General features: G+C 38.9%; 1 protein-coding gene across 1 annotated transcript in view; it reads right to left on the bottom strand.

Annotated features, from left to right (window-relative positions):
- Positions 1-13,865, bottom strand: part of LOC110000546 (homer scaffold protein 3) — a 50,362-nt gene that overhangs the window by 21,700 nt on the left and 14,797 nt on the right. Inside the window, exons 3-6 of the mRNA XM_065955749.1 lie at positions 11,293-11,449; positions 9,002-9,133; positions 8,310-8,417; positions 7,720-7,728 (exon numbers count right to left, since the gene is read on the bottom strand). Coding sequence (XP_065811821.1) covers positions 7,720-7,728; positions 8,310-8,417; positions 9,002-9,133; positions 11,293-11,449 — 406 coding nt within the window. The remainder of the gene's footprint in view (positions 1-7,719; positions 7,729-8,309; positions 8,418-9,001; positions 9,134-11,292; positions 11,450-13,865) is intronic.

Here is a 13,865-nt window from a genome sequence, read left to right on the forward strand (position 1 = left end):
GGCTCCTGTAGACGGGCTCCATGCAGAGAAATGTGTGGAGTCCAGCTGCTACACAGATCTGATTAGATTCAACAGGAATAGATCTTATGCAAATAGTTCATCTGGTGATTATGTGCTTGATAAATATGCACACGGTGAAGTCATGCAGAGATGTAGGATTGCTGAGATATGATACCCTGACGACCAGGCTGAAAGGCGGGTTCAACTCTGTGTGAGACTACAGGTGGAACTCGGTGTGACTTCAGATACCTGATAGTGCCACAATGTATGTCTTAGTGTTTTCATTAAAAACTTTAATTAGTTTGAGCTGTTGTAGTTATATGATTGTCAGCTGGATTTAATTTTTTTTTTTGAAAGATAATTAGGTAATAATGATTAGGATAATCCCCAAATAAGCTCACACAAAAGTCTGGTTTAGTGAAAGCCTGAGTCTGTTAACCTTTGTGATGAGGGAAACTTTGGGTTTTTCTGTTTCAGAAAGGGAGGTCACTCAAAACCGAGAAAGAGGAGTACATCCAGCCTGTCACAGAAAGAGAGGTAACTTTAGCTCCAAGTCTGTTATTATGGTAACCGAGTCTGTGAACATAACCTGGTCCGGAGCAGGTTTTCGCCGCCTCCTCCCTCTTTACAGAGCCAGAAACAAGGTTTCATTTCCTCATTCATTCATTCAGACCGTATCAGGCGTGTGCTAGTGGAGATTCATCGTTTGTCTGAGTAAAACTCCAGGTAGTTTTATATCATCTGTTTGGCATACTATAAAAACATACTTTTTGTCGAACGTTACTCAAGATGAAGGGGCTGCATTAGGCCACTCCGCAGGGAGTTATGTCAGGGGATGTTAATTAAATCAGGCATAGTCAATTAACTAAACTGAATAAAGGTGAGAAGACATAAATGTGAGTGAGATCAGCTGGGGATGAAGCTAAGGCACATTGAAAAACAGTGCAGTACGTGCTGAACTCTGGAACCTACTCAGAGTTGATCAGTGGCATTTTTGTTACTTTTGTTATTGTTGTTTTTATTTATCATGATACAAATTTTGCTTAGAAATACATTTAAAACTCAATTGAAACTAGAACTGAACAAAATAATCTAAACGGTAGAGTTTAACATTACACTTTGACATTAATTAATTAACATAATTAATTATAACAATAATAAGCATGACTGTAAACTTTTAAAGGAGTTTGCACGGATAAATTGGTCAGTGGTCCATCGACTGTTTCTGTTTAAATGTCAGTCATTGCAGTGCAGAGCTACTTGTGTCTTAAAATAACTCAGACAGTAATTAGTGTCTAGAATGACCTTGCTAATATCACAGAGTGATTTTGAACATCTGCACAGTTGGTGTCTCATATAAGCACGTACCCTGCTTGCAGCCTGGTTATAACATCAGGACAGTATTACATTATGTTCATACAGATTTGGATGCTGAGAAAGTTGCAGGTTGAGCTTTCAAACTCATTCATGCTTTTTGCATTATTTAACGGCTATATCTGCTTTTTCCCGTTTGCCCTTGAAAGGAGTACACAGTATAAAATGATACAGTAAAGAAAAAATCATTAATATTTCTTGAATGTGAAGTGGAGACTTGGAGTATGACATTATTGCATGCAGATGGCTTCACTCCAGTCTGGCACAGGCACATCTATCCAATCTGCTTTCAGATTTTCCCTCCCTGCTGTTCAGAAATGGGTTGAGGCTTATTATCACAGTTTTGTGAACGTTTTGAGGCTGTGGGCTTTAAGATTGCCCTGACTCCTTTCTAAAAACGTGAAGATGAATAGTCTTGAGCCAAACTTTGAACCCCTGCTGCCTTCTGTCTTCTTCTTGAGTGGAAACCTAAAACCTGAACTTGTCAACAGCTGAGTGCCTCACTGAAGCATCTGAAGCCTGCACTCAGTGTTGAAAAGAGCTTGTATTATTAATTTGAGGAAGCCTGGTTTTGTTCCCCTGAGGAGGACGGTTTATTATCTATAGCTCAGCAGTTCTCCGTCTGTCCTTATGGATGATATTGAAATAAAACGCACAGCCCCACTGATGTGGACGAGCACCGTGTCCAGAGAGCAGGGGAAAAAAATCAAAGCCAAGATAACTCCAGTCTGGCCCCAAAGCCAACGGATCGACTGAGCATATCCCTGAATAATTCATACTGTGGATCATGTATAAGTCATAAATGGGATTACAAATTTACAGCAGTTTTTCAGTATGTTGTTCACTAACAGGCTGAGTGGAAACAAGTCAGAGACACAAGAGCACGAGCCTACAAACAACAAACAACTAATCAGCCAGAGTTCAAAGGATTTTTCAATTTTAAAAGAACATCTGCGTATTGTCTTTTTTTTTTTTATTTCCATTTTATATTTTCTAAAAGTGTAGGTTTATAAAATTTTGATAAGGGTGAAAAGGAAAACTCTATCTGCATTCTGCCACACCGTATACATTTTAGAGACAATATTAGGATGAGACTGCTTTTGTGTCGCTCTGGCCATCACTAACAAAGCTTTTACTCTACACCAGCTGTGCTTTGAAGCTCAAGTTGGTCTGAAGTCAACTTTAATCAAACTACGGATGAATTATTGATAGTCCATGCAGCGCGAAGACGCTTTTTACTATGAACACCACTAGTCTCTTATACAAAAGAAGACATCTGTCTTTGCGTTTAAGGGTTTGTGTTGTTTTTGATTTACATACCTGGGAGATCTAGGAGATGAAAAAGTCCAGTGATGCATCAAGGAATGGGAGGACGGGGCACAATGTGGGGAAAGAGAAAAAATATAGTTAGATCGCTGAAATAAAGCATTAGGTACTATGTTTTTTATTTGATCTGATTCACAATCCATGCTAGATCATAGTTTGTGCACAGATGATGCACAGGGAAGTGCAGAAACAACAGAAGAGAGCACCTAGCAGCATCGTTAGTAACCCGCTTGGTGCAGAAAGAGTACATTTTTATTTATCAATCGTGAATCAGAAATGATAAAAAATTACAAGACATCCATTTATGACATCTGTACTAATGTAAAGACCATACATGTGAAGAAAGTTGTTTTTCAAACCACAAACCCCTTTAGCAGGGACATTAAGAATAATTTTTTTTGGGGTCCAGGGAGGAGTCTGGATGGAACCCCAGATACTTAAAATATTAAACAACTTTCTCGAGAAAGCTTTCATCGTGAGGTCTCTGCAACACTTTTGGACTTAAGTACATCTACACTGTTTACTTATTTATCCACGCGTCATTCCATGTGCTCCCTGAGCCTTTATAAAGCTCCTGTTTCCACACTCATCATATCATTGAAAATACAAACCTGCTTTATTTATTCATCTGTCCGTGCAGCAGAGGTGCACGCTTAGGTTTCCACTAAAATATCTGTCCACCAGATAACACACATAGACACAGAGACACATGCTCTTTAGCTGGCTTTAAAGAAAAGTCTGAGCTTTAAAATATTGAGTGTAGGTTGTGTGCTCTGTCTGCCTCTGCATAGAAACCATGATTGTGAGGAGGAAAAAGGATCCAATCAGCAGGCACAAATTAAGACAGCAGTTACCTGTCTCTACTCTGTGCATTTATTTACCTTTCCTGTTAGGGTTAGTTGTCCCTTACATTCATTCCTGAGCTCAACATCACATTTTATATTGCACATGTTTTAATTTGAACTAATTTAAAACAGCAAGTTATTGATCACTTAAAATAAAGATGAATGAACTGTGTATCTGATCCAAGAATTGTGGATTTTAGGCAGAAAACATGTAATAGATTAACTTGAAGGGAAAAAACAAGTGTTTCATTTTCAGCTTGTCATTTGCATTTGAAGACCTTTTCTCCTCTTTGTCAGGAATATTTGTAGATGTTTTCTTCTTTTGACATACACAATGACATGGTAAAGTTTGAAATTCCCACTAAGGAGGCTTCACTTAAACTCTGCAATGATGGGCATACTAATACATGAATATATTGTCTTCTATATCATTCAATTGTTCATTGTCTTTTCACTTGTCAGTTCTATAACTCTCTCGGCATCACTCTGTTTATCATTCTTTGTCTTTTAGCTCTGTGAACCTCACCATCTCCTCCTCCATCTTATCTCTGAGCTCTGCAAATAAGCCTGAGAGCTGCAGCTTTACTGCATGCTGATCCCCTGCTGCCTTTAGAGGCAGAATATGTGCTGTGCACACTCAGCCCGAGGCTGCACACATTCAGCTCTGCTGTACAGGAGATGCTCACTGACCACGCTGCAACTGACCAGCTGAACTTGATGCAAAACATACTGATACCCTGAGTGGAGACGAAAGCAACACACAGCAAACATTTAAATAAAGATTGTTTTCATTACTGTGTAGACCAGCGATTTTTGTTTATGCAATTTATCAGTTTTTCGTTCTGCAGTTCAAAAGTGGCTGTGGTGGGTTTAAGTGTGTCTGCAGTATAGAAAATGTCTTCTTCTGCATCTTGAATTTATGTGTTTGCTAGAAACACATTAATAAAGTTTCAATAAATATTGTAAACAGTTTCTTTCAAGACACCTAATGTACATATTCTATATAATATTGCTTTATATTTTCCCTGTTTTTTTGAGAAATGTCAGTTTCTTAAGAGTAGATGGTCTAAGTTGTATCCATACAACAGACCTCACACACATAGTTTCCCCCTTTTTTAATTGTGTTGTTTTTTTCCTCATTTAATGGGGCAGTATGTACTCACTGCTTGATATTGTTGTTTCCTCTGTGTTGTTCTCTTCTCTTGCGTAACAGAAACAATTCTCATCTATTTCTACATTTATTATTTTGCATCAAAACAAGACATCTCTTGTTTTGGAATTTATTTGTCAATAAACCACATTCAGATTCAGATATACATAAAAAGAAACTGTTAGTTTTTTTTTTCACAGTTTTCTTGGTCTTGCCCACAGTAAGACCAGGGTTTGTGTTCAACCTTAAACAGAACACACAGCTTGGGATAAAAGCCTTAATGAAGCTCTAAACTTGTAAACGGCTCACTGATGCTTTCATCAATACTTGGCTGTAGTTCACAACCACAATAACATTGTGTGCTCAACACCTTTGATTGGCTATTATTTATAGAATACACAGGTTCAGACAGTCAGCAATGTACAGTGGTCGTTTAGTCAGAAAATGTGATAATAAACACAAGAACCACAGTGTGCACCGTCTGACACAAAATCAATGAGCCCTGTGTTATCTAGAAAACTCTACGTGCTGCCTGCCTGACCTTGCAGCTCTATCCAGGTGTGTGTGTGTGTGTGTGTGTGTGTGTGTGTGTGTGTGTGTGTGTGTGTGTGTGTGTGTGTGTGAGTGTGTGTGTGTGTGCGCATGTGTTTGCCTAATCAGTCAATTTGTGTTTATGCATGATGATGTGCTGGTTGCCGTAGTAACTGGATGTAACACCATTTCATGCTGTTCTCTCACTGACCCTGAACTCTGTGTGTACTTCAGCTCTGCACTTAAAAATTAACTTGCAGGTTGGAGAGCCAAGTGAATCAAACTGTAGGAAAATAACTTTTTAAACAAAATGTATGAATTAACTCCTGTAGTAAAGGGCGGCTGTGGCTCAGTTGGTAGAGTCGTCGCCTCTCAACCAGAAGGTCAGGTTTTTCAATCCCCAGCTGAACAACATGTCCGATGTGTCCTTGGGCAAGACACTTATTCCCGCAGTGCTCCCGCTGCTTCGTTGGCTGTGTATGAATGGATTAGTGTTGTACTTACTCTCTGATGTGCGTCTGCAAAGTGAATTTCTTTTTTTTCTTTTTGTAAGTTTGCATAGAAACAGACAACCGGATGTGATGTGACAAGGGAGTCCCAGGGATTAAGGTTGTGTTTTACGTCAATAAACATGGATCTAAATGCAGGTGTTGTCAATGAAAAGGAAGAAATCTTTATTCATACGCATACGAGCGTCAACAGGTTTATGTTTTGAAACCTGTTAGTTTTAAAAGAGAGCAGGAGCTAGTCAGGATAGTGTGGTTTGATGAAAACCAACAACACATGTCATGGTTAGTGACTAGCGTAAGCGAGGGATATCTAACAATGTGTAGTCTGTTCTCAATTATCAAAGGCCTTAAAAAATATCGAGCAGTATTAAGTGAACCTGGTCTTGTGTGTACTGAACAGACCGCACATTTGTCTCACACGGTACTAAACTCCCTCATATCAACAGGAACAATATTTCAGTCTGTTCTCTCTACAACACTTCATACACAGACAAAAGAACATCAGAATGTATCTGATAGTTTTAGAGAGGTCAGGCTTTGCAGTATGACTCTGCAGTCTCTCAGAGCTGCTGAGTGCTTCTTTGTTAGAATCTCTATACCCTAAACACACACTTTAAAAACCCAGCCAGCTGAACACTCTCTTAATCCAAATACTTGACAGAAATATCTCATAAACAGAGCAGAGCAGCTCTAAAGCTTTGCAAAAGTCAGCGTGTGACACGGTCTCCTCTATGTTTGTAGAATTAAATCAAAGCCACAAAAACAGGGTGCGTATTAGTGAATGTCGCAAATGTCAGAAAATACCGCTCTGTGAGTAAGGTCACTCAGGGGCAGCTAGTTATGTGAAGACGATAATGTGAAGGATGAAAAAAGTTCCACTGCAGGGACATTTTTTTACCTCTTCGATTGAACCACAGAGTAATCAAGTTCGCCAAGAAATCGCCATCGCTGGCAGAATAAAGGCCATTGTCATTTCAGCAGCAGCCAGATTCCATCAATTATACATGATTAAGCTCCCCCTCCTCCCCCTGTCCCTGCTCTCTCCTCTTAGTTTTCCTGATCCCTCATTCTTCTTTCTCTCAGTCTGAGCCATTACTGTCCATCCACACACCTTCAGCGCCAGAGTCTCTTCTTCCTCACTTCATTTTGCAATGCATGATATCTTTTAATGGAGTTAACCAAAGGGGGGATAATGAAGCGGCCAGATGGGGACCCATCTAATCCCTGGTGATTCTGTATATGTTCAAAATAGAAACAGAGTTCATCATAATATCCCTGCGATGCTCTGTCTCGGGGGTTTGACAGACCATCATATCTCTATGAGCTCCCACGTCCTTATACTGCAACCTGAACCTGCTCTCCATCCTTATTCAAAGGTTGTGATGCAATAATCAGCAAACACTTGCACTTCAAGCTATTCAGATTCCAGCTATTTTTAAATCACCACTTAATGATGTCTGCATACAAGGTTCATCACAGCTTATTTTGCTTCCTTTAATTTGCCTCCATCATTCTACTCATCCTTCCTTCCATCCATACAGCCATCCCTATCTCCATCTATCATCCATACCATCAATCCATCCATCTCCATATATGCATCCAGCCCTCTCAATCTATCCATCCAAATTCATCCATCCCATCTATCATTCATATCTACTATCCGTACCACCTAGCTATCTATCCATCTCCATGTATCCATCCTTCACCATCCATCCATCCATCAGGATATGTGTGCCCTTGTTAAGCCTCATCTGCAATATGTAATGCACAAAGGCAGAATTGTGTTGTGAAGCTGTTCTGCGGCTAACCTGCCATTGGAGGTAGTAACAGAGGCGTAACAGTGCTAGATTTAACATTGGCGCCAGAGAGCCTCTCATCCTTCTGCAATGCCATAATGCAATGTGGAATAACACATAGAGAGACACCAATATTAAGCTACTGTGGATGCAAATGTGCAAGTACAAAGGCGTTATTCATGGGGAACCACAGGAATCTGAAAATTCAATTTACAAAACACTAAAGCGCTGTCTTTCCAGAAACAATGTCAAGTATACTCTGGAAAATCCAAACCATTTGGATGGTCTCAAAATATAAAATAAGTGTTTTATTTTTTTCAGATCAGCCATTGGAAAGCAAGATTTTTTTAAGGTTTATTTTTGGGCTTTGTATGCTTTTATTTAGTGATAGGACAGTGGAAAGACTCAGAAATCAGGGAGAGAGAGCGGGGTAGACACAGGCTGGGTTCAAATCCGGCCCACTCGCTTTGAAGACTATAGCTTCTGTACATAAGACCCGTGCACTAACCACTAGGATACTGGTACCTCATAATAGACTGATAAATTAACATGAATACATTTATCACTTTGGAATCTTGATTTATTTTATTTCATTAGTTTGGCTCAATAAGCCTTTAAATCTCATCCTTTAGCCCAATGCAATACAACTGATACAATTTAAACTGGATTATTTTAAGTGTATTTGAGCATTTTTTCTTACATTTGCTCAAAATAGCAAATACGCTTGAACATTTAGGACAGCACACAAGAACTGTGAGGAAGATGAAGGGTGCTTTACCTCTGGAGCAGCGATGTTGAGTGCAGGATTAGCTAATTCAAACCTCTCCTGAGATTTCTCTCTGGCCAGACGGGCCGCCTCTTTCACCTCCTTAAACTGCTCCGCAAACTGCACAAGGACAGACAAAGTCAATCTCTGTCTGACAAGAAAAGCCTAAAAATTCAACACAACATACATAATGTACATAGCACTTGTGTTCAATGCAGCTTCATTCATTGGTAACAAGAATATTGGTTGATTTATACTGCATTGTCCAACTTCTGTGACCTTGGACTCTTCTTAGATCTCAATCTGCATGTTTTCCTACAATCAGTCTTGTCAGCGTCTTACAGACAGTGAAAAAAAGAATGTTGGCAGACTCGTGTTCTGCAAAGGTCATGTTTTCTGCCAGCTTAAAATGAAAATCTTGGCGAAGTGAAAAACAATCTGCATTAAATTGTGTTTGAAAATGCTTGCTGGAGATGTTTTTTTGTTGAAATTTAAACCAGCAGCAAATGATATCGACAGAATCAGGATTAAAGTGTAACTAAGAATTTAAAATGGAGCAGACAGGGACATCAGTGTAGTTGCCCACATGCATCCTTTTCTCTATGCCCTCTACGGAAAAATATCTAATGTTTGAAAGACGCTTTGAATAACTCTGTTTAAAGGTTGCTGAAGTGTGTGTGTGTGTCTACTTGTGTGTTGGTCACCTGCTGCAGCTGCTGTTCCGTGGAGAAGCCCAGCCCGTAGACGGTGTTGGCCCGGCTGTCGGCCCACTGCCCAAACTTCTGGGAGGTTTTAGTGAACGTCATGTTGGGGGTGATGGTGCTGTTGATGATGGCCTGACAACACAAAGTACAAAAGAAGAAATGAATACATACATTTCAAAACTGGATACATTTCCACAACAGCAAAAAGGAACTTTGTAACAAAAACAACATGATTCTACAAGAAATAGAAGATTTTATAAAAGCAGAGAGGGAACAGAGATCAACACGTGTTGATTATGGATACTCATTCTTAAATAAATCTGAGATACAGAGAGGAGGGAAACATTCTGGATTTGTTTAATTTGTTTGTATGATTATATTCTTGCCAGCGAGAAGATGTTTTATTTCTATGTACCGTAGTTATTTTTAATGCTTGTAACTGATGGCATGGCGTAGGTGTCTGATCAAACAGCTGTGCAGAAATTTTCCAAAGCAAAGATTCCAAATGGTTGATACATTTGATTTAAAAAAACACAGCAGGCTGATTTTTTTGATTTAAACACTACTTACACAGTTCAGGACAAGATCAGTAAAGAGATAAGAGGTAGAGCTTCGTCTGTGCTGGTTAGCAAAACCTCAACACAAGTTCCTCACAGGAGCTTTGAATTCAACCCGACTAGATGACTGGATCACGTGTCACTCGTACTTAACATGTTGTTTAAAATGATATACATACTGTATGTAAAATGATAATAGCGAAAACATATTGCCATTTCATCTACAATAGGTCTTGATCATGTGTGTTTCTAAACTAAAAAGTATTTAATTAAGACTGCTATTAAATTCAATTCTATCTTAACAAGGTGGGTGCAACAGTTGCATGCTTCAGAGAAATTCATTTAATGATACATGTTTAAAGGCTGTATTCAAAGGAAGGTCACTTTCTAGGAGAAGGAAATCACAATTTCATGAACTGACAGAAGTACAAGAATTATTTCTGTCACCTTTAAATGCTAAACTCATTTCAGTGCACTGTTCAAATTAATTTGTATCATTTACTTGACCACCAGCAGATTTTCATCTGATTATCACCTGGGCAGCAGAGTGCTTTCTTTCTCTCTCATAAGAAATAATGTATTACATAGCAGCAGTTAACGCAGTCTTCAGATTGTGAAGCTTCTACAGATGTCTCCTGGAGAACTGGGCATGTAAAAAAAAAGAAAAACAACCCACCACAGAAAGAGCTAAATGAAAATTAAAAAGCTTGCAGTGCTGTGCAATCACCGGTTCAGTACCTCTCTCCAGTGAACGGTCTGATTAGGTGGATTTGTTGCCAAAAGTGGAGTTCTTTGGTCTCTTCTCCAAAAGCGTCAAGTCTCACGGCGCTTGATTGGCTGAATTGGCTGATAACTACAAAGTGCAGCTTTCTCTCTGAGTTTGGTGCTAACAAGATCTGCTGTTAGTGTTTGCATTCCCAGGTGCTACACTGTTGATTTGGATGCTGCACTGACGATGTGAGCGCATTTATTAATATTCTGCTGACAATTTATGAAACTTTGACTAATGAATCCCGCCCCATGACAGCCACAAGCGAACAGAGAACAGATGTATTTCTCCTTTATCTGAAGAGGATTGGGCTATAAACTGAGAGTCAGGGAGGGGGGGGGGTTGATTTATACACAAATAATGCTAACACCATATGAGGACAATAATATATAATGACCGCAGTGCAACAAGGTACATTATGGTACTCCAGTAGTTCATGGTTTGATTTGATGATATTAGATTTTTCCTGCATTCAACTTGCATCTGGCTGTATTTCACAGACATTCAATAAATCAAGAGGGCTTTTTTTTTTTTTTTTAAAGTAACTCATAGAATGATTTATTGGTAAACCATTTAACATTTCACATCTTAAAAAAGAATATGAGCAGATTTACTGCTTGATGTGTTTCAGCCCGACCATGATACCAGAGAAAAGTTCATCCTGCGGCTACAACACTTGAACAACTGAACCCACGCTTGGTTAAAAAAAAAATAAACACTTGCAAACCACAACCTCTAAAACTAACTCTCCCTTTCTGTGACCGTTTTCATGTATTGTTTCTGGTAATAAAATTCACACACAAAGCCTCTGACTTGCACATCCTCTTCATATCAACGTTGTTCAATAGTGGACGGGCAGGGCATGGTGAACGTCTGAAAAGGGTTTTTGTGTGATGGTAAAAAATGTGAATAGTATTATGTACATGTTTCAGTGTATTTAGAAAAGTATTGTGATTGGCTCCCACCTTCGTCCCACCCACGCTGATGATGCGGTACACACTCCTGCTGGCATCATAGAAGAAGGAAACGGTGACGGCATGTTTGCTGGCCGGCAGCCAGTTGCGTTTGGTGGCCGGGTCGATCTGGAAGACATGAGCTCTGGCACTGAAGATGGGCTGCTCCCTTAAGAAAAATCCCAACAAAAAAGGACAAATTAACTTCATTTAGTATTGATTAAGTTTTATAAGAATTTAAAGCACTCATTCAGAGAATGAGGTCAGTGTCATGAGGTACCCGGGTCCAACATTTTGTAGAAGACAAGTTTTCAGTTCATTAACACCATTAACACCTGCTTATCTGTGTGTTGGGTGTAGTGTTAGCTGGCAAATAGTTCTCTGCATTATATTTGGATGAATTAACTTACAGAGGGGGAGTCAATAAACAACTTTATAAACAAACAAGTGAAGAAAAACATCAAACATTAAACCACATGTTAACGCAAAAGCACACATACAAATTCTTTATGAACAAAACATCAAACTAAGAAAATATTATCAGGGGCCTTTTTACTGTTACATCAACAAATTGCAGCATGCAAGGAAGATAAATGAACATTTAATCATCATTTCAGTAGAAAAGTGAATCCTGACAGCCTTAAATTTCCCACCAAATGTATTGCTGGAGCAAATTAGTTGTATATAAATGTTGATCAGCGGAGACAGGGCTGCTCCTCTGTAATGGGATGGTGGCAGGAGCTTTTGCACGTGATGTGAACATGATGTGGTTTCAATTTTTGTTCCCTTTAATCTAAGCTACAAGAAATCGTATCACAGACCAACTACAGTTCAGCGTTTTATAAACTGAAAGGACAATTATTACATATACTTGTTTTCATGAAATTGTATAATAGTACAAAATATTTCTTAAATATGTTACCATCTTTTTATGTATTGTGTTGTCATTTATCTGCTCCTCGAGACTGTTATAAGTAGAAATAGTAATAAAGTAATCGTTTTGAATTGAACTGAATTGAATGAGTTGAATTGAATTGAAATGGGCACCTGTAGACAGTTGTTTTTTTACATTCTATAATGTTAACTTCAGTCAGTTTATTTGCAGCATTGAATAAAAAAAATATACATGCTATAGTTTTATATGATGTCTTTCTTGGAAAAAGCAGTGAAGGAGCTTTCATGTGCCTCTTGATAAAAAAAAAGTTAGTCAACCAGGAGAAAAATGCATTCACATTCATCCCAAAATATTAGTTAATTAGAGCAGAATGGAGATATCACATGCATTAGTATACTTATCAAAGTCAAAAGGCTAAAACATCTGTACCCAACATTATAATTATCTGAAAATCATTAGCATTTCATTTTGTTCATCTGTTTGACTGCGAGTCATTGACTTTGTCTAGCACTTTTGGGCCCTCTCTGCCTCTCAGTGCACTCTAATAAATCTATAAATAGGGTGAAAAATAACCCCAATTTCCAAATGTGATTGTGTTTTTGTAAGGACCCCAGGGTCATTGATGCTCTCCTGATGTAATGAGGCTATCGCCGCAAACAGAACTGAAGATTTGCTAACCGCTAGCAGTCCAATTAGCCGGCCTGCTCTCTTTGAAGAACTTCACAAACACTGTGGGGACTAACAAAGGATGGAGGCTCGCAGGACAATGAGGGACTGCTCATGCAACATTACACAGCTAATACACACTGCACAATGTTAATGCATGCAATGAGCCATTCCCCATTGAAAGTCAATTATACACTGACATTAATGAGGATAATATGTGCAGCGGGGAGGCTCTGTTCTTTGTCTAAACAGGAGAAATAACCATTTATATAGGTCATCATCAGCTATAAGAAGCATTGTTCCCTCTGGATTTGGTTTGAAATACTGTATATTTGCATTCAAACAATAGACGTTATTGTTTCCACACAGATTACTGAAACTACAATTGACAATAGACCACAGCAGCACAGCCAAGGGAGCTGATTAAGTCCAGGATGGGAGCAGCTAGATGCAAAACATATCCCCAAGTGATGATATAAAAATGGGTTTACCTGAAAAACATGGAGTTACTGGACAAAAATGATATGAAGTGCACTCTACCACTGCTAATTTGTAAATAAACGTGGCCGGTGAGACTTGATGTAGTTGAGGTTCTTACAGCTTGTTAGGAGTAAAATAAGTAGAACACTAAATTTGCCAGACTCAAATTAAATGATCAAATCTACATTTTTACTGTTAATGCAATTGCAAAAAAAAACACTCAAAATGTGCATTTTACCAGCTGCTCAGGCTACCTTAGTTGACAGTTATGAATATATGCAGGGATGTACACTCCGCCTTTGGACTGTTGCCCCTGAGACATAATACCTACTTGCTGGGGAGTATTGTGACCTGTTTGCAACCATGCATAAATAATATGCTGTGTATGTAACATTTTGTTTATGCATTACTAACTGCCGTTTCGCTGAGCTCTCGCCAACTAGTCAACTCTAGTCCAGCTTCTTGCTTGGTCTTCCTTTCTTTTTCTCTTCATAGCTTCATCCATTCTCTTCTGTCTCTTAGCATCAGCCATCGTGTCATCGTG

This window comes from Labrus bergylta, chromosome 6 (genome assembly GCF_963930695.1).
Source record: "Labrus bergylta chromosome 6, fLabBer1.1, whole genome shotgun sequence".
NCBI classification, from domain to species: Eukaryota; Metazoa; Chordata; class Actinopteri; order Labriformes; family Labridae; genus Labrus; species Labrus bergylta.